This window comes from Mrakia frigida (genome assembly GCF_051309035.1).
Source record: "Mrakia frigida strain ATCC 22029 unplaced genomic scaffold BDY24scaffold_9, whole genome shotgun sequence".
NCBI classification, from domain to species: domain Eukaryota; kingdom Fungi; phylum Basidiomycota; class Tremellomycetes; order Cystofilobasidiales; family Mrakiaceae; genus Mrakia; species Mrakia frigida.
The window spans coordinates 809,658-832,598 of record NW_027481272.1 but is presented as its reverse complement, the minus strand read 5'-3'; the positions used below and the strand labels follow the sequence as shown (position 1 = coordinate 832,598).

Here is a 22,941-nt window from a genome sequence, read left to right as displayed (position 1 = left end):
AGTCCCTCTCGTTCGCCAAAGGACGGACGGGCTCTCGCTGACCTTCGCGTCTTCTCCTTCCTCCCTCTTCTCTTCAGTCTTTCACCGCCCTCCTCCCTCTCCTCACCCTCACCCTCCCCATCCTCCTCAAAGACCTCTCCCTCCTCCCCCTCCGTTCCCAAGAACCAACCTCTCCACCTCCCTCTCCTCCCTCGGCGAAGCTCTCGAGGACTTCTTGGTTCTGGAACGCTTTTCAGTTCACAATCTTTTTCCACAAACGCGACGCGTGTCCCAGCTCTCTCAGTTTCAAGTCGATCTCGATAAAAGTGACGGTAGAGGCACTCCATTGACGTAGTTTTATGGTGTATACTCAACCTCGGCTCTGGCGTTAGTAGTTCTCCAGTACTTTTCAGTTTACAATCTTCTTGAGCAGGGGAGGGAGGCGAGATTCAACGAGACCGACGCAAGATTTCCCAACGCCTCTCGACCCTCCCCCTCACTCGACCTTCAGCGTTCTCTATTACCATCTTCGCTCCCCAGTCCCCGTCTCATCTAGTCTCAGCGCCCACCGCCACACCTCCTCATCGCTCAACCTCCTCGCCTTTCCTCTCTCTCTTTCTTCCCTCTCCTCTCGCTTTCCTTCAACCCCGAAATCAACGAACACGACGCATCCATCGAAAGCCAAAAAAGAAAAGAAAAGATCCAGAGTGAAGAAAAACGACTAGCGATAGCGTACACAAACTCTCTCCTTCTCCTTCTCCTTTTTTGTTTCTCCTCAACTCGTCAACCAACGCACATCGAAACCGAAACCGAACTCAGATGAGTAGGACGGAGGGATGATTTAGGCGGTGGTGTTGGGGTTGGGGCAGTCTCGGGAGAGATCTGTATCACGAAAACGAAAGGGAAGGAGTCAACTCGAGTGTTCGAACGGGAGGTTTGGGCAAAGAAGAGGACGAAGAACTCACGGTTGTCAGCTCCACACGAGTAGCAAGCCTTCTTCTGGGCAGTAGGGCAATCTCGGGAGATGTGTCCGGTCTCACCTGCAAAGAACAACGAGCAAGAACGAACGAAGTCAGTTCGAGTCTTCGTTTCTTCGACGCGTCGAAAAAGGAACGGGAAGAAGGAGACAAGAGGGACGCACCACATCCGTAGCAAGCTCGGGGAGCTCCTCCCTGGAATCCTCCTCCTCCTCCGGCCTGGGGAGAGGTGCAAGCGGCAGCGATGTGTCCCTGTCCTCCACAGTCTGATTCGACGAAAGAAAAGGGAGAAGGAAAGTCAGCGTCTTGTTCGTCGTCGTTTCTTCGTCTCCTACGTTCGAAGGAAGACTCGATGATGATGAAGAAGAGGACACGAAAGAGATTTGAGAAAGAGAGAGACTCGATACGCACTGTAGCAGGTCTTGGGGGGAGCTCCTCCTCCGTAACCGTAAGATCCTCCACCGTATCCTCCAGCTCCTCCGTCGGCTCCAGCCTCAGGGCAAGCTCGGGCGATGTGTCCGGGCTTTCCACACTATGGAACGAGCAAGAAAGGGAAGGAGGGAGTCAGTGAACGGAACGAGCGACGGACGAAGCGAGGACGACGACGAGATGGGGAGAGATGGGGAAGGGAGGGATAACTTGAACGAACCCTGTAGCACTCTCCTCCTCCTCCTCCGAATCCTCCCTGTCCTCCACCCTGGGGGCACTCCTAGAAACGAAGAAGCGAAAAAGGAAGGAAGTGAAGGTCAGCGACGACGACGCGCTTCAACGACGACGAAACGAGGAGAAAGAAAGCTGAACGTACTCGGGAGATGTGTCCAGCCTCACCGCACTTGTAGCACGACTTGGGCTTGGCCTCGGAGGTGCAGTCTCGGGAGATGTCTAGAAAAAAAGGGAGGGAAAGAAGGGAAGGAAGGGTGAGCGACTCGTCTCGGTCGAAGGAAGGAAGAGAGGAAGCCAGATGGTGGAGGTCTACTCACGTCCCTCAGAGTTGCAGTTGTAACAAGTAGGGGTTCCGGCCTTGGGGCAGGCTGTAGAATCGAAGCGAGAGGAGAAAGGAAAGTTAGGTTCGAAGGCTTTGAGAGGTCGAAGGAAGGGAAGGAGGAACGAACCAGCGGCGAGGTGACCAACTATAGTCGATTTGAAGATCGTTTGATGGGTTCAACAAGAGAGAACGTAGTGACAGGTTCAAGTTTTCACGAGGGTACGAGCCGAGGGTTTGAATCGATAGGATTGGCATCGTCGTCGTTCGTCGTCGTTCGAGGGAGAGGGGAAGGTAGGTATAAAAGGAAAACAAAATCGTCAGCTCCCGCGCCTCTACCCCCGGAGCATACAGCCAGAATCAATCTCGAGTGGGTGGGTGTGTGTGGATGGGGAAGGAAGGAAGGAAGGAAGGAAGGAGAAGGAGAGGGAAAAAAAACGCAAGGGGTCGACCCTCCTCCGTTGTCCTACACGAAACAAGACGTCTATGGAAGGGGATTCTGGACTCTAACGCCGCTCCCGCCTGCCAGTTCTCGACACCTGAACGAAGCGATTCTCCTCGAAACTGTAGACCGACTCGAGTCCCTACAGCTCGAAGAAGAATCGAACGAACGAAGGATGACCGAACTCCCTTCTCCTTCTCGCACGACTCGTCCTCCTCCTCCTCCTCCTGCTCCTCTTCTACCACCACCACCACCACCACCACATAAAGGAACGGCTCACGCACAGCCACCACAGTTGAAGCATCCACGGTTTCCACCACCTTGCATTGTTGAGAGAGAGAGAGTTGGGTTGGGTTGGGTTGGTAAAGGGGAAGGCGAAGGGATTCTGGAAAAGAAAGAGAGAAAAGAGAAAACGAGAGTCAGTATTAAGGAGATCAAGCAAGTCGCAAGAGGGAACAAGAAGGGAGAAAAAGGAGAGGCACGCTAACCTTTTGAAAGAAGTTGGTTGGGAGGGAAGGAGAGGAGAGCGAGAGGGAGAAAGGGCAAAAAGCTGATTCCAAAAACTAGTTTCAAACTCCGCGTTTGGGGGACTTCAACAAAAGTCAAGCTATGTAGTTCCCACTTCTCCTTCCAATCCACCATCTCTCTCTCTGCTCTCTTCTCTCCTCTCTCCTACTACGGGATGAGCGTATCTTCTTCTTCCACCGCTTCTCTGTTATCGGTCGAAACAGCTCTCCAGGAACTCGTTCAGGTGGCAGGAGCGTCGTCCTCGTCCGACTCGATCCAGAACGAGGTCAACGAGTGGGTTAACGAGTTCAACCGTTTGGTGAGCATTCGTCTTGTTTCGTAACTGTTTTCGAGGGAGTATATTAGGAGAGAGTGTCGAGGAGGGGAGCCTAAGGGAGAATCGAGGGAGGGAGGAGGAAGGACGGTGGCGAACGAAGAGGAGCGAACGAGCTCGACTCGTTCTTTTCTCGACTGTTCAAAAGAAGAAGAAGAGCCGAGCTCGCCTTCATCTCCTTCTTCCAGAAGAAATCAGAGCTCGTGGTGGTGGTTGGAATCCAACGAAGCAGACGAGGATCGATTCCAGCCCAAGGCCAAAGTAGAAAGACGACTTCCCAGTCCTCATTTTGCCATCCAAGGAGATCGTCCCTTGCCCTCTGAGCCTCGTCCAAGACGCGAAGGGCTGACTATACGTATATATCTTCTTACCTTCTAGACGAAATCCTTCGCTTCTCCAGACCACAGAGAACTACAGGAACTCTTCGGAGAGGTCAGTCCCACCTCTCCTTCCCCACGTTCACCTCCATCCACCCTTCGCGTCGTTCCTCGACTCACCTCCGTTGCCATATCTACTCTTCTCCAGGACAAAATTCACTCCATCTACTCTGCCGTCCCCCTCCCTTCCCTCTCCGTCACCGCAGCCTTCATCCGAGCAGTCCAGAACAATCGACTCGCCGCTCTGCTCGCCAAACCTCCTTCCCAGCTCTCTGCAGCAGAACAGTCGACCAAAGCGTTGTGGGAAGGCACGATTTGTTCGATTGTGAATTCGGTGGTAGTAAGTTCAGCGTTATCTAGGTTGAATCGGTCGAGGAAAAGGGAGAAGGGGAAGGAAAGGAGAGCTTCGGGTTTCTGACGCGTCGTCGTCTTCGCTCTTCCCTTTCCCTTTTCCTTTTCGTCTCGTAGGACTGGTTCCCTGCTCCCGAAGACAACAAGGAAGGTCAGTTCTCCTTCTTCTCTCCTTCCTTCTTCTACTCTCACGCTGATCCTCCTTCCTTCGTTCTTCCGCTTTCGCCAGCCGCTCCTCACGTCGGACGAGCTCTCTACCAAACCCTCTGCCCGTTCCTCACCGAAAACTTCAGTAAACGAGTTGGGGATGATGTTAAGAAGGCTGTGAGTGTCATCTTTCTTTCTTGCTTGCTTGTTCCTTCGACAAGAGAGTGAGAATGAGACGCGTCGAACCTCAACCTGACCTCTCCTCCTCTCCCTCCCTCTCCTCTCAGATCGCCGAACTCCTCGAGCAAACCGTCGCTGGTTGCAAACCCAACAAGCTTCTTCTCTCGGATACCACTAAAGGAACAGGGTTCTTGAAGATGTACGTCTCTCTCCTCTCTTCCGGTTCTCGGTCCCTCGAACTGACTCTCCTTCCTTCGATTCAGCAAAACCATCGGAGAGCTCTTCTTCAGCAGCACTCACAGTTCGTCCTTCCTTTCCGTTCCATTCTCCCGACCTCGTTCTCTTCTCTCGCTGATTCGTTCGTTTCTCGACGTCGCCCGAAACGCAGCCTCCCACCCCCTTCCCTCCGCCTACCTCGACCTGATCGCCCACCTCAACCCTCGCCTCAAGGAGCCCGAGCTGAGGACCAAGCATGCCGAGATCGCCTTCAAGTCGTTCGAGGGCGCGTTGGGAGAGAAGTTGAAGAAGCTGCTCGTGGAGACTCCGAATTCGGAGTGGTACTCTGTGAGTTTGAGGAATCGAGGAGGAGGGAGGAAGAAGAAGAGGGGAGGGAAACGAGACTGACCTTCGACGTTTGTTTCGTTTCGTTCAGACTCGAGCGAAACTTCTGACGGCTGTGGCTCAGTCGGATGTGAATCGGTTCGTTCTCTCTTTCTCTCCCTTTTTCACTTCCCCTCTCGAAGAACGATGAACTGACGACGACACGTCCACGCTTCTTCTTCGACAGCCTTCAACTCTTCCCTCTCCTCTCCGTCCATCGATCCTCAACAGGCAATCTCGACCTGCTCGACAACGAGGAAGATCGAGACTCCATCGAGACGGGGATCAAGTTCCTTTACCTCGATGCGGAAGGGATGATTTATACGGTGAATGAGGACGGGGAGGAGGTGAGTCGTGGTCGGTTGTCTTCGAGGAAAGACGGGAGAGAAGAAGGGATCGGGAGACTGATGTGTGGGTTCGGTTTGGGTTTGGACGCGACAGAGTACGAGGGTGCCGTTCAAGGAGGTTGTGAAGACGACGTTCAAGGAGGAGGAGGCGGGAGCAGGTTCGTTTCCGTCGACTCTCTTTTCCGGAACGTGTATGGTCTTGTCGACGTGCTGACCACAACGCTTCTCGATCTCTCGACCTTCGGCTCCCTCAGATCAAACGACTCTCATGACCTGCGAAACGAAGAACCAAGGAGTCTTCAAGTTCAAGCTCAAGTGTTCGAGAGCGGATATTCAGAGAGTTTGTGCAAGGAGGCCGTTTGTAAGTTCCGATTCGACCTCGCTCGTCCCTTTCTGTCCCTCTTCGGATCCCACCTCCACTCCTCCCATCTTTGCTACCACTTCCTGTAAAACCGAACTCGAGCTTACCGCCTCTTCTTCGTCGTCCTCGAACTCGACCCTTCTTAGGCAACTCCCATCGACTCACCTATCGCCAAGTACGATCGACGAAGAGCTTCCGTTCCTGTTGGAGCGCCTCTGGTTCTACCTGATTCGCCGATCGCTGGAGCTGAAGGGAGTGGGGAGGAGGAGGAGCAGGAGAAGGAGGGTGAGTTTTGATCGCTTCGAACGAAAGACGCGTCGAACGCTTCGAGAGTCTGACCGTTTTCGTTTGTTCTCGACAGTCTTCCAACAACCACCCACTCCAGTCGAAGCCATCACCACCACCTCAGATCAAGCCAAAGTCCCTCCCCCATCTCCTAGGAAACCCCTCTCCTCAGCAGCTTCCTCCTCCTCGTTCGTCAAGAAGAAAATTCCTCCTCCTCATCTCAACCTCGACCTCGGAGACCACCATCTCCAGAAGCAACCTCCTTCTTCCTCCCCAGCCAGCACCACCACCGTCGGAAAACAACCCAAAGCCAAACCCAAATCGACCTCGACCCAACCGCCAGCAGCACCCTCCAAACCCACCTCGTCGTCGAAGATCGCCAAACTCTCGAAACTCTCTCCTCCCAAAGCACCCCAGCTGGACTCTTCCTTGTTCGGGAAGGGGAACGAGTCGGACAGTGAGCTCTCGGAGGTGTCGACGGTGGGACCAAGTCAGAGCCAGAGTCAGGGTCAGGTTACGACGGGTTGGAAGAGAAAGAGGGTTGTGGAGGCGTCGCAGGAGGAGGAGGTCGAGGAGGAGGAGAAGGCTGGGAAGAAGAAGCCGAAGACGACGACGAAAACCCCCCGACTCCACGAGGAGGAGGAAGAGGACGACGATGATCTCGATCTTCTCAACAACAACAACGACGACGACGACGACGATGGAGGAGGAACCTCTCTCGCCGCTCCACCTACGAAACAACCCGTCCCAAGGAAGACGTACGGATCCTCCTCGGCTAGGAAAAAGTCTACTTCCATCTCTGCGACTCCCAACTCCAAATCGACTTCGAGGAAATCCCTCGTCGGCTTCATGAAACCCAAATCCAAGGCCAAAGCCAACGTCGCGTCGTCTCGATCCTCTCCCTTCCCCGACCTCCCTTCCTCGCCCAACTCGAATCACATCGGAGGAGGAAAGGGAGACGAAACGGACGAGTACGACGATCTCCCTTCCATCCCGAGAGGAGCGAAGATGAACCCCATCACGGCGGCGAGGAGGGAGCCTGCTCCGAGAGGAGGGAAGGGCAAGGCCAAGGGAGGGAAGACGACGAAGGAAACGGGGAAGAAGGCTGCTGGGAAGAAGGAGACGATCGACATCTCGGACAGCGACGAGAACGACGACGGCACGACGACGAAAAAGACGAGTGGAGGGACAGCGTTGAGGAACAAGTCGAAGTCGTCGAACGTCGCTTCTCCTAGGGACGGGGAGGCTGCAGGAGGGAGGAAGAGTTTGAGGAAGAGTGCTGTGGTTGCTAGGAAGAGGTTCGGGTCAGCTGCGAGGGAGGAGGAGGAGGAGATGCAAGTGGAGAGAGGGAAGACGGATAGGAAGGGGAAGGGGAAGGAGAAGAAGGTGAGTCTCGGTTTGTTTCGGGGCTGAGAGGGAAGGGAAGGGAGGGGGGACAGGAGGGAAGGGGAGGGGACGGGAGGAGACGCGTCGAGACGACGCGAGGAGACTGACTCGTTTTGGATTGGGCTCGCATTGGAAAACGACAGGAACCTACTCCCGACGCCTACTCCTACCCTGCCGACGACGACATGGGAAACAACTTCGCCAACGACACCGGTTCCAACGTCAACTCCCCCTCGACCCGAAACGACTTCCTCCTCTCCCAAACCAACTCGAACGCCAACTCCCAAGCCTTCGCCTACGAGGAATCTCAAGCCGTCTTCGGTGGAGCCATGTTCAAGTCTCAGACGAGCAACAGCAACGCTTCGGACGAGATGGACGTGCTTGGGAACGACACCAACGACCGAGCTGGAGACGGGGATGTGAGGATGGATGACGACGACGATGCAGAGGAAGTCGCACCGATGCCTGATCCGCTGAAGTTCGTGGATGAGGACATCAATCTTGTGCTGAGTGGGGAGGTGGGGAACTCGATGCCTTTGGGCAAGAAGAGGGTGCGTGTTCTCGTCTTTGGGTTTTTAAGAACGCGTCGAGGAGTTGGGCTGGAAGGGAGGGAGAGATTGGGCTGACTCTTCTGTTTGGGTTTCGTTGGCTTGTGGAACAGATGGGATCGAAGGATTTGGGGGAGGAGAGGCTGAAGGTGGGTTTCTTTCGTTCTCGTTCTCGGTCGACGAACGAAGGAGCCGAGGTTGGCGAGAGCTGACTTTCGTTTGTTGTCTGGATGGGGAACCGACAGAAGAAGGGGATTACTTCTACTCCTTCTGGTGCTGTTGATCGAGCTGGTGCTATCGAGGAGGAGGATGTGGAGATGGAGGTGGAAGTGAGTCCGATTCGAGTTCGGACGAGAGGGAGACGAGACTTTGACGCCCTTCTTCGTTGGTTCGGGGGAGAGCAGGAGGACGGAGATAAGACGATCGTTCAGCAGAAGAATAGATCGCTCGCTTCGTCGTCGACTTCGAAGGGACAGTCGTTTGCTTCCGTCGCTACGGCTGGGACGTCGGCGAAGAGTTCGAAGGCGCGTTTCGTTCGAGTTTCCTTCTCGAGAATCTCTCTCGAATACTGAGCTCACTCTTTGGTTCTCCCTTTCAAACAGGTCCCATCTCCCGTCAAGGCTAGGAACGGTTCGGATTCTGGAACGGTGAGCTCGACAACTCGTTTTCGCTTCGATTCGAAGCCTCCTTCTGACGCATCTCTTTCCCTTCGTCCTTTCCTCCAGAACTCCGAGGCTACCGAGAAGCAGCTCACATCCACCCTTGATGCTGCAGGAATGAGCCGAGGTATCGATCAGGTGAGTTTCGTTCGGACTCAGTCTTCTTCGAGAACACTGACCGAATCGTTCCCTTCTCGTCTCCTCATCTATTCGTTTCAGTCTCGCCCCATCAAAGCTCTCCCTTCCAACGCCTCATCCAACAGATCTCGAGCTCCTCTCTCTCCTCCCATCGCCATCTCGTCGAGGTCGTCAAGTCATCAAGTCGCGACAGCAAAGCCTCGATCCAACCAAATCGACGCGAAGAAGAAAGTCGGCGCTCTTCCTCCCGCCAAGAAGAGTGGAACCCGAGTCGTCGACAGCGACAGCGAAGAGATCGAAGAGGACTCCATCGACGAGAACGCCAGCGAGGAGATCGAGGAAGACGAGGAGGAGGTCGTTCGTTCAGCGCACTGGCCGATCAAGGAGACTCCGAAGACTTCGACGAGGAAGACATCGAAGGCAGCTCCAAGCGACGGACCTAAAGCTCACTCTGCACCGACTATCACTCCGAGGAACGTCCGAATCAACTCCAAGCCCGACTACATGGGATCAGACCCTCAGCCAGCAGCAGCGGCCTCATCTTCGACCAAGACGAGACCTGCCTCCCTCGCCGCTTCAGAACCCTCGAAGACCACTCCCGTTCCTCGACAGTCGTCCTCAGCATCGTCGTCTCAGAGGAAGGAAGTTCAACACCCGTTCGTCGAAGCAGAACAACAGCAGCAGCGAGTCGACGTCGAGCAAGATCAAGAGTCCGGAACCTCGTCCCGAAGCCAGTCTCAACCCTCGTCGTCGAAGAAGTCAGCGTGGACGTCACAAGCTCCTCCTCCCACACCCCGAGCTTCCCATATCGTTCGCCTTCCTCAACCACCTCCCGCTGCAGCCGTCGGACCAGCACCCAAGGTCGTCGTCGATCGATCGCCAACTCCTCAACCTCGACACCCATCCGTCGTCAACGATCAGGAGGAAGAGCAGCCCGAGGCAGCCAGGTTGAGAAGTGCTTCACCTCAGAACCGAAGAGTTGTGGATCGACATCGAGGAGTAGATCGTTCGGGACAGGGTTCTGGTGAGTCCTTAGAGACGGAAGAGACAAAAGGCGGGAGACGCAACTGACCTCCGTTCTGCTTGTTCTCGAACAGCTGCACCTCCTTCGGTTCCTCGAAAGCCCGTCAAGGAACTCGCTGATCTCGTCGAAAGGTTGGAGGATCGAGAGGAGGAGGAAGGAACGAACTTGTTGAAGCACGTGAGTTCTGTCGAGCTTGAGCGTCGTTTTCGACGAATCCAGGCTAATTTTTCCTTCTTCTTCTCTTCTTCTTCGCCAGACTCTCGACATCATCGTCACCGAGCTCAACATGAGATACTCTAGCAGGGTTAAGAAGACTCAGTTGTTTGTTCTCTCCCTCGCTCTTCGATCTCCTCTACAAGAGCTTCGGACTGACTCCTTCGCCCCTTCTTTTCGGCCTCTCCAGCAAAGCTAAGGAAACTCGAACTCGACTCACTTCGGACACTCAAAAACTTTCACTTCACCTCGTCGGGCGAACCACCGTCATTGTCGATGCTTCGAAGAGACACGCTGGAAAGTTGAAGCAGCTCAACTCCAACGTAAGCGACCCGACTTCATCCTTTCTTCCTTCTTCCCTTCGCTCCTTCGCTCTGCCTCCCTCGAGAGCGAGGCATTCTACTAACCATTTTCTCTTCGACTTCGGTTTCGACGATTCGGGACTGTCGACGAGAACAGTTCGCTGCCACGGCGAAAGAGGCTCGATTGAAGAGCGAGGACGTTGTGAAGGAGATGGAGAGAGCTGTGGCGAGAGAGGAGAGGAGAAACGACCAGTGGCCTACTTCGTTCTTTGCTTGAGTCCTTTCGTCGGATGTTCTTCTGCGGGTCAGCAGTGTTTTCGAGTTTCGTTCGAGCTTCAATCTTTCGTTCGCTCTTGCTTTGGTTCCCTCTCTTTGCTTGCGTTTGGTTTCAGATCAGCTGCTACTAGTCATCCTTGCTATGCAATTATCTTCCATCTTCGTATCGTGGGACTCTCGTCGCTCCAGGAAACAAAGGAGTGCCGAAAACGAGTGAACACGGACGGGAACGCGTCGCACTCTCCCTTCCCTCCTCTCTTCACCTCCTCCCTCACAAACATCACATCATTCGCACCAAAAGCTCCCTGTATAGATCCAACCTCAGACATACTAGCTCCGAAACAACTTCTCCGCTGCTTCACCCGAGACTCTTTCCTCCCCCTCTCGACCTGACTCTCCTCCCACTTCCTTCTCTCCTCCAAAAGCGCGACCCAGTACTCTTTCAGCTCGAGTCGACGATGTCTTGACCTCTCCTCGATTTCGGGGAACCTCTGCATCTGCTGCTGCTCGAAGACAGGGCCCAGAGGAAGAAACGCGACGGAGGGATCGAAGTTCTTGCTGAGCTTGTTGTTCTTTAGTTCTTCGGCTTCTGCGGGTGATGATGAAAGGGAGGAAGGAAAGGGGGAGTCAGTAAGAATGAACAAAGAAAAAGAGACTCCAAAACAACATGCTAGAGCGGACTGACCTCGAGCTCGAAAGTGCGCTTCTGCCTCGGCCTCGATCTCCTCGAACACGTCTGGAATCTATCCTGTCTTTTGAAGAGACGTGTTTTCTGTGCATGCTGATGGTTGGAGTTGGATGGAGGGACGATAGGGAACGAGGAAGGGAGAGGTCGAGGGGTCGGAGGCGAGAAAGCGAGGTGGGACATTCTTCGAAAGCAAGAGGGGAACGAAGGTCAGCACGATGAAGGACGAAACGGAGGAGAGGGTTGAACACGGTACGAGAGGTTGTTGGTTTCAAGGAGGGGGATGTGGTTCGAAGGCCAAAGAGACGCGACGCGACACTCGAACTTCCGATTTTCAGCCTGGGCAGGCACCGAAGAAGCCAATTTTACTTATTTTCGACCCGTTCCCTCCTATTTCGGCTGACATGCAATTGCCGTGGGTCCAAACCATATGGAGCAGAAACGGAAGGGAAAGAAAGAGCGGAGAAGTCAGGTTGACGTCGCGACGCGTCTCCCATTCTCCCCTCCTCTCTTCTCTTCTTCACACTAGGCCTTCCTTTCTAGGCACGAAAAGTCGTTCCAACCCTTCTCCCTCTCCCCTACTTCGAAGTCGGTTCATTCTTCAATCTCTGAAGAGCAGAACGAAGGAGTGAAATGAGAGTTCTCGACGCGTCGCGTGAGTGCGACAGAAGGCTTCAACTTCAAGCACTACAAGGTCGAGTCGAGCTCCCGTTCTGTGTCAGCAGCTGATCGTGGTCCCACATGGCTGCTCCGAGTCGAGGTCTCCAAGCAAGGGACTCTCGAGGCTTCGTCGACCGAGTCGCTCTCCTTCTTCACGTCTCTCGCTCGTTCTCCCACCGTTCGTACGAAAGAAAACGCTCATGATCGTCACACAAAGCTACTACCGAAAAATCCTCCTCCTCAAGCATCCTCGTGAGTGAACTTGGCGGCGACCTGGTGTGAAAGCAAACCGAAGAGCAGGTCGAGCGTCAGTTTCAATCTCTCCTCGCCGCTCAAAAACTCGAACGAAACGTAGTCACTCACATCCCAGAACCCCTGATTCTTCTCCCCCAAGAAATCCCTCGCAATCTTCTCCGTCTCCACGTTCTTGGCTCTAAAGATGTTGAACCCTCTCTCCTTGATCGGCCCCTCCCAGACCAAATCGCACCGGTTGTCCGCCAACGACTGCTGCTCCTCCCCTTCTGCCCCACCAGCTCCAGCCTCATCCTCGTCGATCTCCTCCCCATCGGCGTTCCTAGCTCGAGCCTCCTCGGTCCAGTCGATTCGAACGAGCATGACTCGCTTGTAGAACTTGACAGCTTTGGCGGACCCTTCGACGAGGATCATGCAGAACTTGGGGTTGAAGAGACAGCATCCCGTGAGGGAGTTTTGTTTGGCGTTCTCTCGGACTTTGAACTTGTGGGAGGGGTTGGAGAGGTAGCGGACTCTGCGAGAACGAAGGAGGAACGGATCAGCTTTGAAGTTTCGGCCTCGTCTGGTCTCGTCTCGTTTCGAAGCGACATCAACGAAAGACTCACTTGAACACAGCCGAATAAAGCCCCTTCCCTTCATCCTTCTCCTTCTCCTTAGCGACCTTCTCTCGTCGTTGTTCGTCCGTGAGCTTGTTGGCCTCGTTCATCTTCTCGTGCTTGAGACGACGGTTGGCGACGTCGCGTCGAACCTTCGCTTCGACCTTGGTGGGATCGAGGATGGCGTCCGAGGCAAGGACTCGCATGAGGTTTTTGAGGGAGACTAGAGGGACGGAGTAGAGGTGGGTGTGGGAGGGGAGAAAGAGGGACGAGGAAGTTAGCGAGGAGAAAGAGAGACGGGAAGGGAGAGGGAGGGATCGGAGGGAAAAGACTCACCCTTGGGAGCATCTGGAGGGATCAAACCCATCCTGACTCGATCCTGACGATCCTTGAGATCGGCCATACGTCGCTGCTTTCGCATCTTCTTGGCTTCCTGTGAGGCCCGAAACGAAAAAGGAAAGGAGAGAAGGTCAGCGAGGGTTCCGTTCGAACAGTCGTCTACCTCTGAACCCGACGAAGCAAGAGCAGTAGAAGCGGACGTACCTTCTTCGTGAGCATCAAAGGCTTGATCTCGACCTTCTTCTTCTCCCAGGGAGCAGCGATCTGAACCGGATGCTGGACATAGATGGTGATGGGAGAATCGTCCGACTCGATCTTGGTGAGGTCGTCGTAGGCTTTGGTAGGGAGGAGAGGTTCGTCCCACCATTCGCATTCGGGAGGAGCGTCTCTCTGAAGAAAGAAAAGAGCAAAGTGGGAAGCCGGGTCAGTATCGTTCGAATGAGAGAAGGGAGTCGCGTCGAAGAAGGAGGAGATCCGACTCACCCTCACGACTCGATCCAAAGCGTCGAACTCGCTATCCAGTCCGGCTTTCCTAGCACTCTCAGCGATACGTTGTCGAAGAGCTTCCATGTTGGCCTGTAATATAACGACGAGAGACAACGGGGAGACGGGGAAGGATCAGCTTCGACTCGTTTGAGGGGACGAGCTCGAGCTCGAGCTCAACGGAGGAGCACTCACGTCTGCTCGCATCTGCTCAGCGATGGCCACGTACTTTCCCTTCTGGACAAAGTTGAACTTCCTGCTCGACCTTCCCTTGGGAGCGGGACCTTCTGAACCCTCGGCGTCGAGAGCTGAAGCCGAGGCGGCGAGGTAAGGGTTGACCTTTGGTGCTTCTGGGACGGCGCTCGGAGCTGGAGAGGAAGGAGAGGATCGAGAGTTGGCCTGGTAAGAGGAAGAAAGAGGAAGGAGTCAGCGACGCATCGAAGGGAGCAAGTCCAGTGAAAAAGACGGAGGTGACGAGTGGAGAGCACCAGGAGGAGGGAGGAGACGGAAGGAAGGAGCTGAATGAAGCTCACCTTGAGAGTAGAGAACTTGGGCTGCATAGGCTTCAAGTTCCTCGACGACGAAGCTCCTGGTGTACTGAGAGACGAGCTGGGAGCAGGTTCGAGGAGAGAAGGGTGGATTCCGAGGCTGCTGGTGACTCGAGGAGGAGGTCCAGAGGAGGAGGTCGACGAGCTCGCCTGGAAGGAGAGAGGAGGGAAGGCAGAGAGGAGGCTGAAGTCAGCTACATGTCGTCGTCCAGCTCTCTCTCTCTCTCTCTCTCTCTCTCTCTCTCGTATATACCAAGTAGCTCTCTAGTAGGTACTCACCTGCTGAGAAGGAGGCAGGAAGCTTGGAGGAGGACCTCCCGAGTTCCTCGCCATCGTGCTCGCCTGCACTCTCGCTTTGGCAGCTGCGATCCTAGCCGCGAGATCAGGAGCGAGACCAGAGGGAAGAGAGGAGGTGGGTGCTGAGGGTGTAGGTCTGGATGGAATGGAAGTTGGAGGAGTCGCGAGCTGTTGCTGCTGCTGTTGACGAGGAGGTTGAGAGGAAGGGAGGACGTTCTTCTGCTTGAACGCTGCCAGTTTAGCAGCAATCTCAGCCTTCTTGGCAGCGATAAGAGCAGCTGGATCGATAGGTATCTGTAGAGACAAGGGAAAGAGCGAGATTAGTATACAAAAGAAAGAGGAAAGAGGGAGGAGACTCACTCCGGACTCGCTAAGGAAGGAAAGGAAGGAAAGGTCAGCTCTCTCCGCTCAACGAAAGGAGGAAGGATTTCTCTACTTACGTTTTCTGGAGCTTGTTAGGGTTCTGGCCTTGATCTCCGCCTTCGTGAGGTCGCTTGACGGGGTTCATCGTTCAGGAACGGGAAGAAGGCGAGGTGAAGGGTGGTGGAAAGGAAGAGGTCGAAACGAGATCTCGACTTTCGTGCTTCCTTTCCTCCGACTTCGACTCCGTCTTGAGGTCATTCTCTCAATATTCTCGTCTACCCCAGCAGCTCAGCTCTCTTACCGCAGAGTCTCTTGCCTGTATAAGTCTCGGGCTCGCGTCCAGGCGAGGTGGGGAGGGTCAGAGAGTGCGATAAGAGAAACTGAGCTCGACGACTCAGTCCTTCTCTTCCTCTGCCATCTCCCCCTTCCTCGGAGACAGCAGCTTTTAACTTCTCTTTCCAAGGGATCAAAATCAATCGAGTCCCTGAGATGCATCTTTGGACCGGGCAGGACCCGGAACGGAGGGAGGAGAAGCGAAACCGTCGTCGAGTCCACATCGTCCTCCTTCTTTGCGCTTTCTTCCATCACAGTCGTCGACCCTCGACTCGACTTGAAGTCCATACTACAGTTACATTAAAGTCCGCAACTCTTCGTTCAGGCCTCATGTACGCGTTCGAGGCTCACCTCGTCCTCGACGCGCTCGCGTCCATCTCTTCCCTCTTGCATCTCTCGCCCTTCTCATCCTTCTAGGATAAGCGTCAGAAGACCGTAGAGCTAAAATTTTACCTAGACGCGGATATCTCTCTCTCGAACGACGAGCTGATCTGAACTCGACACGTCCTCGTCCTCCCCTCTGCTCCCACCCTTCTCTCACTCGCTCTCCATCCCTTGCGTACCCACTCATCGATTCAACTCTCCGGATCTCCCTTCTGTTCTCCAGCTTCAGTTCCCTCCTTTCACTGAACTCGGAAGAAGGGCGAGGCATGTTCGAAGTCGGACGCGTTCCCACGTCTCTCTCGCTTCTCTCTCTCTCCCCTCCCCCTGCTCTCTCCTCTCGCACAAAGTACAACGAAACACATAGTAAGAACCTACGACCAGCTATTTTTTGGGATTGAAACGAACGAAAGCAAGCGAAACGAAAGGAAAAGAAGAAACGAAACGAAACGCAACGAAATAAAGAGAGAATAACCGAAACCAGAAACCGAAACTGAAACTGAAACCTTGACACCTTTTTTCTTCCTTCGAACGCGGGAGCTGGAGGAAGAAGCAAGAAGAAGAAAGGAGGGAGAGATAGGTCAGCGACGTGCTCGAGGAACGAGGAGAGGAGACACACGGAGGGGAGAGATGCTCACCATCTTTTCGCAAAACCCCGTTCCCTTGCCTCTTGACTTTCTTCTTCCTCAACCAGACGACCTCTAGATCGAAAGCGTCGCCTCCTCGACCTCCCTCTCGTCCTTCTCATCCTGCGTCAACTCTCTCTCCTCCTCCGCACCCTCAACCACATCCTCCTCCTCACTCTGCACCGCGCCAGGCAAGGTCCACTGCTCCCATCCCCTGTTGCTCAACCGGACCTTGTCCCCTCGAACCTCAAAGATGGACGACAGGGCCATCATTTCTCGAACGATGGTGAGGTCGGAAGTGAGGTTCTTGACTCGGTTGAAGGTGGCGATGAGAGGAATGGAGACGAAGCCGAGGGTGTCCATCTGCGAAAGGGATGGAGGGGAAGGGAGAGTCAGCACGAAAAACGCGTCGACACGACCGACCGAACGACTTCGAACAAAGTTCTGAAGAGCAGAGAGAGGAAACCAAGACCCACCTGCTGCCTCAAAAAGAAATCCATCGCCAAGTTCTGCACTCCAAAGTAGTACTCCAACTGTCCCAACAAGTAGAACCTCAACGGATCCAACGGGAAGCTCGGCACCGTCACGGGCATGGGCATCGGAGGCGGAGCGTGAGCGTAGTGGTGAGGGAACGAGGTGTTTGGGTTCCCGTTGGGAGCGTGGGTGATGGAGGTGGGTTGTCCGTTGGACGAGGTTTGGGAGAGTCCTCGAGCGAGAGGGGTTCCGTTCGGGTGCGTTTGAGGTTGTTGGTGAGGGTGGAAGGAGGGAGGGAAGGGACCTCCGGAGTAAGGAGAGGAGGTGGCGGTTCGAGGAGGAGGAGCGGTGGCGAGAGCTCCGTTGGAGGAAGGGAGAGGAGAGGTGAGGTAGGGAGCTCCAGCGCTGTTGATGGGGAGAGGAGGTCCTCCTGCGTTGTTGTGGGACGACTGCTGCTGCATCTGATAGAAGGGAGCGGCGAAGGGGTTGTTTCGGTTGGTGAACGACGAAGCTGAAGGTCCTCCTCCTCGAGACGACGACGACGATCCTCCTCGACCTCCTCGAGCGGCCGACGACGACGAGGTCGTAGTCTTTCCGTTGACGTAGTTAGGTCCGGGAGCGGTAATCCTGACGGCGATGGTAGGAGCTGGGGTGTGAAGAGGCTTGGACGACGCGTCGTCGTGGTGAGGGGCGAGATGATCCGAAGAAGCGTCGTTTCGAACCGAAGGGGACCTAAGAGCAGCGTCTCCGTTGGCAGAAGGGGAGTTCCCGAAGTGAGGAGCGGGTTGGAGGTCGAAGGGGAGAATATCGGGAGAGGGAGGGGAGAAGAGACACGCGGTGGTGGTGCTGCTCCTGGCATCGGCTGCCGACCTAAGAAGACTCCGTTCGACTTCGCTCGAGACCTCGACGACCTCCTCGTCCTTCCTCATCATCCCTTCGATGCCCAACGAGACTCCTCCGACTCCTGCGAGAGGAGGGAGACCGTGAAGCTGCTGCCTCGGCGAAGGCATCGACGCGGCCATGGAGGCCAACGGGTCGGTCTCTCCTCCCTCTACACCTCCAAAGACGACCTTCTTTCCTGCAGCGTCTCCTGAGGGAGCTGATCCTGAGGCCGGTAGACGAACGTCAGCGGTGGTGCTGGTGGTGTCGTTCTTCTTCGAGGAGGCAGACTTTTTGGAGGGAGCGGGAGCGGAGGTGGAGGTGGAAGGGTTGGTAGTGGTAGTGTTGGCGGTGGTGTTGGGAGCAGCTCCGGACGTCGAAGCCTTCTTCTTGTTGTTGGCTCGAGGAGGAGGAACGGCGGAGGCGTCTTCGTTGGGGATCCGTCTAGGTCGGCTCTTCTTCGATCGATCGGACGCGAGGTCGACGGAGGCCTGAAGCTCGATGGGAGAAATGGCGACCCACTTGGTCTTCTCTGTAATTCGAGGAAGAGAGCAGACCAAAGACAGAAACGACGAGCGGTCAGTTGAGCTCGACGCGTCGAAGCAAGAAGATAAAAACTCACCCTTCTTTCCAGCCTTTCCTCCAGCACCTCCAGCAGCACTCGTCTCCTCCTCCGCCGACGCGTTGGCCGCCTTAGCGAGAGCGATCGAAGCCGGACTGGGCTCAGGCCAGGACTCTCCGTTGGGAAGCGAGGTCGTCGACGACCGTTGAGGGTTGGACGAGGACGAGGATCGCTTGGTCGAAGGAGCAGGAGCGTCCGCGAGGGAAGGGAAGGAAGGGTGGGAGGGATCCGTAGATCGAGCTGAAGCATCGGTGGTGGCGGGAGTGGTAGACGAGGTAGCTTTGTTGGAATGGGAGTGGTTGTTGTGGTTCCTGTGGGACTTGTTCGACTTGTGGCCTCCTTCCTTGTCGGTGGGTTTGACGGCGTCGGCTCGAGCCTTCCAGATGTTGACCAGAGGCAGAGGAGCGGGTTTGGGAGCGGGAGGAGGAGCGGCTGGGGTGCTGTCTGCTGCTACTGAGGTTGAAGCAGCTCCTTCTCCATCAACGACGACGGGTGCTCCTTCGACGGCAGCAGCGGGTTTGGACGAGCTTCCTCCTCCTCCTCCCTCCTTGTTCCCTCGAGACTTGTTCTCTCCTCCTCCGTGCTTGGCCCTGGACGAAGGGTTTCGACCTCCTCCTCCTCCTGAAGCTGCGTTCTTTCCAGACGAGGACGAAGGGTGAGCTCCTGACCGTTCAGGTCGGGAGGAGCGCGAAGCTCGACTCGATTTGGATGCCTTGTTGGAGGAAGGAGCGTTCGTTGCAGCCGTCGTAGGAGCGTTGATTGATTTTCCAGGAGTAGATATAGGCGTAGGAAGGACTGTTGTCGGAGGAGGCAGCGACTTTGCTGCTCGAGCGGCGTACGAGAGGACAGGAGGAGCGGGTTGAGGATTCGAGTCCGTAGCGGTTGTCGTCGTCGTCGTCGTAGGTTCCGTGGTGGGAGTCGACATGATGAGAGAAGGAGGAGAGAGGAGAAGTTCCACTGAAGGGTTCGGAGGCGAAGGTGGTTGTGGAGGGAGGAGGAAGGAGAGGCCTGGAAAGGGTGGAACGAGAGGAAGGAAGGAAAAGATGTCAGGAACGAAGGAGCTTCCCCTTTTCGGGTCTCTACGAGCTCTTCTCTGGAAGAAAAGGATAGACAGAGAGAGCTGAATGTAAGAAAGATACTGACTGATTGAGGTTCGAGTTTGGACGAGGAGGAGGGTTCTTCTTTTTGAAGGAGGAGGAGGAGGAGGAAGGAGAAGAAAGTCGAGCTTGGACGAAAAACGAGGTCGACGACGAAGAGGGACGATGAAAGACGAAGGAGCTCGGCGAGAGGTCGAAGCTGGGTTGATGCGAGAGGGAAGGGGAAGAGACTAGGTGGTGGTGATCTCTGGAGGAGGTGGTTCTCTTGACTTGAAACGAGAGAAGGAAGAGAGGGTGGGAGGTTGAAGCTGAAAAAGAAGGACGAGAGCGAAGAGGCAGAAAAGGAGCAGCAGCAACAGGAAAAAGAGACCGTTTTGAGAGAACATTTTTGCTCAGACATTGAGCACGACGTGTTCTTTGGACTCTCGAGTACATGGGCTCGATTTCGTCCGAAAATTTCAACAGAAAAAGGGAGACGAGGGACGTGTCGTCAGGTCGACATCGCGAGGGAAGAGCGAAGAGCCGTCGACGGCTTCGACTTTCTTTGAGCTCGTTCGAAGCAGCTTTTCCTCCTCACCGTCAAGACTCTTGGCTCAGCGAAATCGCATACAGCTCCAATGCGCTTTCGGAATCAAATCTCTATAGACTTCCAACTCCCTGTTCGCTGTTGAAAGCCGAAAGAGGGTCGTCGTCCAACTCGTTCACTTTTCGAGCTCTCGCTCTCCCTCCCAACGCTCACGATGTCCACTCCTCCTTCTGGTCAAGTCGACCTCTCCGCTCCTCAGTTCAACCTTTCGACCTACAAGGGCCGACTCTCTCACTTCTACTCGGTCACTTCCCCTTTGACGCTTCTCGTTCCCAGCGCAAAGCTCGAAGAAGCGTCGAGCTCGGTCAAGGACGTTCAATCGAGGATAGATAAGGCCAACGGAGCTCCCGTTTGGGTCGCACCCAAGATCAGGGACGAATACTGGGGGAACAAGCAGTTGGTGGATTCATCGATTCATCCAGGTGAGTGGCTAGTGAGAAGAGGAGAGGAGGTCGTTGAGCTCGTCGAGCTTCCTTCGTTCTCTTCCTCGTTTGGATTCTTCGAAAGCTCAAAGCTCACCATCTCCCCTCTTTCGGTACTGCTCTTCTCTCTCCCAGATACCGGACTCCCTGTTCCTCTCCCCTTCAGGATGTCGGCTTACGGTTCGTCCTCCCTTCCTCTCAAGCTCGACCCAAAAATCGAAGCGGTCGACTCCGTGTTGACCTTCCTTCTAATCTCTTTTGTTGTTCTTTCCCTTTCTCTAGTCCCCACCAACCTGATCATCTGCGCTGGAATGCTGACTCCCAACCCTTCCGTCAGTCCTCTCCCATTCGGTGGTTTCGGTCGAAAAAAAACTCGAGCTCACACGTCTACCTTCTCACCCCTTCCATGCCTCCTCCCCTTCCCCTCCCCTGTTGTTTCGCTTGACACGCACGATTTTAGTTCCGGACCTTGATCTTCTGGCAATGGGCTAACCAGTCTCTCAACGTCTGTGTCAACTAGTAAGTTCCATCCCATCGTCTCTCTTTCTCTCGTCGAGGTCATTCTGATCGCTACTCTTCGTTTGTTTCGTTCAGCGCCAACGCCAACAAAAGCATCGCCATGTCCAACACCGAGGTTGGAATCGGTTCGTCCCTCTTCCCCTCCCTTTCTCTTCGACTCAACTCCCAACTGATCTGTTGTTCGTGCGTTTCGGGGGGTTTTACAGCCTACACAGCAGCCACCACGACCGCCGTCCTGCTCGCCGTTTCCCTCAACCGACTCGTCCCCAGAATCCCAGCGTCCGTCATGAGCGCGGCCAAGAGGGAGCTGCTCGTCAAGTTTGTGCCGTTCGCGAGTGTTGCGGGAGCGGGAGTCGTCAAGTGAGTCCCAACTCTCCTTTTCTCCTTCGACGCGTCGCGTCTCGTTCGTTTCGGTTTGCGTTTTCCGCTGACACTCCCGCCCGTTCGTTGAATCAGCATCACCTGCATCCGATGGAAAGAAATCCGAGATGGTATCACCGTCTTCCGACTCAACGACGTTGTCCGACCCGGAGGAGCCGTCGTTCAGGAGAAGGAGGACTTGGGGAAGAGTTCCGTTGCTGGAGCGAGAGCGGTGGGACAGAGTGCTGCGTCCAGGGTTTTCACCAACATGTGAGTTTCTTGTACTTCGCGTTTCCTTGCTTTTTTTTTCTCTCTACTTTGGGTTGCGGAGAGGGTGGGAGGGAGGGAGAAACGAGACGTCGTTGGCTGACTTCGTTTTCGTTCGTGTCGCATTCGCAACAGCCCAACCCTCATCCTCCCTCCTTTGCTCATGACTGCCCTGGCAGCTAGGCAGGCGTTCAGAGGTCCCAAGGGGAAACTCTGGGAGAACTTGACCCATGTGACTGCTAGTGAGTCCTGCTCTTTCCCTCCTCTCATCTTTCCTTCGTCTCGATCGTCTTCGAAGCTGATTCCCTCGTTTCTTTCCTTTTCTGTCTGTTCGTGCTGCAGTCGGTCTCTCCCTCTACCTCTTCCTTCCTCCCTCCATCGCCGTCTTCCCCCAGCGAGCGTCGGTACCCATCGGCAAGCTCGAGAAGGACGTGTTCGGGAAGTTTGTGGACGAGAAGGTTGGGGGGGAGGCGGAGAAGGTTTTCTTTAACAAGGGACTTTAGAATAGGGTTAGGGGTAATTTATAGATGCGATGGAAAAAGGTTTTTTTTTATACTTCTTGTGGAGGAGAGAGAGAGAAAGGAGGGGGAGTGGGTCGCGTCGAGAGACCGTCGAGGTTGGGTTGATCTTCGAGGATCGAGCTGAGAGACGTTGATCTTTCTTCTCCTTCTTCTCCAACTGCACGTTGACTTCGGTCGACTGACCTATACAATTTTGCGTCGAGGGCAGATCTCACCCTCTCGCTTTTTCTCTTTCTCTCCCTTCTTCCCAACCAAACGAATCGCCCTCTTTTGCTCCGCCCTTTTTGTATCTCAACCCCAACGGCCATCAGCGCTTCCTCCTTCTTCCTCCCACTCTTCAAGGCCAGTTGCAGAAGGTACTGAAGCTTCGAAGGTTTCATCGAGTGAGTTTCATGAAGAAGAAGAAGATCTCTAGCAGGACGAGATGGAACTACAGTATCCTCCATTTCTCTCCAGCCCTATCAGTCTTTTCCACCTCGATACAGTACCTCCGCATGATCCCTTCACTCTTCTTCCTGTTCGTTCGTCGTTCGAGCTCCCAGACGTCGTTTTGGCGAGCGAAGGCGGGAGCGGAAAGGGACTCGAGTCGTTCGACGCTGTCGAGCTTGATTTTGTTCTGGTTGAGTTCTGCGAGGGGGAAAAACGGGAGATATCAGTTGTAGAGAGAGGAAAGAAAGAAGGACGAAGGTGAGACGACGACGACCAAGATGTGGATTCAGACTGAGCTCGTCGAGCTAGGATCGAAGCTGTCTTCGCAGCTGGCGAGGTATGTAGCTCATGATTTCTGGGGAAGAATGTGAGAGAAACGTAAGCCTTCAGCAAAACTTGGGGGAGTGAACAAGACAATAGCGTTGTGTGCGTACGAGGGAAATGAAAAGAAGACGGGGGACGAGGAGGTGGTGGTTGAAGGATGAATTTGCGAGGCCCTCTCCCGCTTTGAGTCTAGTTTCTTGCCGAAAAACTGCCTCCCCCGTCGCTGAGACATTACCATACTCCTCGATCAATTCTGCGCTTCCCTCCTTGTCCTTCTCCGGAAATTCAACATTGACCTCGACGCGTCGCATTCTCTGAAAGGGAGCCCGTCCGAGTCGGAACGCGTCTCTTTCTCCTCCTTCTCGATGAGTTTTTGAAAGTTCAGCTCGCTTCTTTGCGCGGGGCCTTCATCTGTGCACCACCTTGCCTCTGGTAGTCTTCGGAGGATTTTCTGATGACGAAA

At 54.8% G+C, this 22,941-nt stretch overlaps 7 protein-coding genes across 7 annotated transcripts; 5 read left to right on the top strand and 2 right to left on the bottom strand.

Moving 5' to 3' along the window:
• The first annotated feature begins 632 nt into the window (after window positions 1–632).
• BDY24DRAFT_384139 (uncharacterized protein) lies at window positions 633–1,783 on the top strand. The gene is made up of 5 exons (XM_076639764.1): window positions 633–861; window positions 945–1,019; window positions 1,121–1,222; window positions 1,368–1,488; window positions 1,606–1,783. Coding segments are annotated over exons 1-5 (450 nt in total). The 5' UTR covers window positions 633–859; the 3' UTR covers window positions 1,756–1,783.
• A 1,085-nt stretch (window positions 1,784–2,868) lies between these two features.
• Window positions 2,869–4,293, top strand: BDY24DRAFT_287216 (uncharacterized protein). The gene is made up of 4 exons (XM_076637012.1): window positions 2,869–3,206; window positions 3,600–3,653; window positions 3,747–4,100; window positions 4,179–4,293. The coding sequence occupies exons 1-3, from the start codon at window positions 3,063–3,065 to the stop codon at window positions 4,014–4,016; spliced, it is 468 nt and encodes a 155-aa protein (XP_076498386.1). The 5' UTR covers window positions 2,869–3,062; the 3' UTR covers window positions 4,017–4,100; window positions 4,179–4,293.
• Window position 4,294: 1 nt separating this feature from the next.
• On the top strand, window positions 4,295–8,239 carry BDY24DRAFT_287235 (uncharacterized protein). The gene is made up of 11 exons (XM_076637013.1): window positions 4,295–4,475; window positions 4,540–4,577; window positions 4,665–4,840; window positions 4,929–4,975; window positions 5,064–5,223; window positions 5,318–5,381; window positions 5,478–5,584; window positions 5,731–5,869; window positions 5,946–7,255; window positions 7,399–7,952; window positions 8,049–8,239. Exons 1-10 carry the CDS (start codon window positions 4,327–4,329, stop codon window positions 7,879–7,881), a joined length of 2,673 nt encoding a protein of 890 aa, XP_076498385.1. The 5' UTR covers window positions 4,295–4,326; the 3' UTR covers window positions 7,882–7,952; window positions 8,049–8,239.
• On the top strand, window positions 8,240–10,364 carry BDY24DRAFT_287245 (uncharacterized protein). Its single transcript, XM_076637014.1, has 6 exons — window positions 8,240–8,450; window positions 8,529–8,600; window positions 8,682–9,624; window positions 9,698–9,801; window positions 9,881–10,160; window positions 10,297–10,364. The coding sequence occupies exons 2-5, from the start codon at window positions 8,580–8,582 to the stop codon at window positions 10,034–10,036; spliced, it is 1,224 nt and encodes a 407-aa protein (XP_076498384.1). The 5' UTR covers window positions 8,240–8,450; window positions 8,529–8,579; the 3' UTR covers window positions 10,037–10,160; window positions 10,297–10,364.
• A 1,574-nt stretch (window positions 10,365–11,938) lies between these two features.
• On the bottom strand, window positions 11,939–14,875 carry PRP3 (U4/U6-U5 snRNP complex subunit PRP3). Its single transcript, XM_076639763.1, has 11 exons — window positions 14,716–14,875; window positions 14,636–14,645; window positions 14,258–14,569; window positions 13,964–14,128; window positions 13,626–13,829; window positions 13,431–13,523; window positions 13,152–13,337; window positions 12,945–13,041; window positions 12,618–12,831; window positions 12,124–12,526; window positions 11,939–12,033 (listed from the first exon to the last, which is right to left on the bottom strand). Exons 1-11 carry the CDS (start codon window positions 14,781–14,783, stop codon window positions 12,001–12,003), a joined length of 1,785 nt encoding a protein of 594 aa, XP_076498383.1. The 5' UTR covers window positions 14,784–14,875; the 3' UTR covers window positions 11,939–12,000.
• A 1,178-nt stretch (window positions 14,876–16,053) lies between these two features.
• On the bottom strand, window positions 16,054–16,571 carry BDY24DRAFT_338522 (La RNA-binding domain-containing protein; the record flags this gene model as incomplete). The annotated part of the gene is made up of 2 exons (XM_076637337.1): window positions 16,054–16,341; window positions 16,455–16,571. The coding sequence occupies 2 exons, from the start codon at window positions 16,569–16,571 to the stop codon at window positions 16,054–16,056; spliced, it is 405 nt and encodes a 134-aa protein (XP_076498382.1).
• Window positions 16,572–19,716: 3,145 nt separating this feature from the next.
• Window positions 19,717–21,756, top strand: FSF1 (Fsf1p). Its single transcript, XM_076637861.1, has 9 exons — window positions 19,717–20,058; window positions 20,194–20,238; window positions 20,341–20,390; window positions 20,519–20,577; window positions 20,653–20,702; window positions 20,784–20,937; window positions 21,034–21,207; window positions 21,340–21,446; window positions 21,547–21,756. The coding sequence occupies exons 1-9, from the start codon at window positions 19,791–19,793 to the stop codon at window positions 21,705–21,707; spliced, it is 1,068 nt and encodes a 355-aa protein (XP_076498381.1). The 5' UTR covers window positions 19,717–19,790; the 3' UTR covers window positions 21,708–21,756.
• Window positions 21,757–22,941: the final 1,185 nt, after the last annotated feature.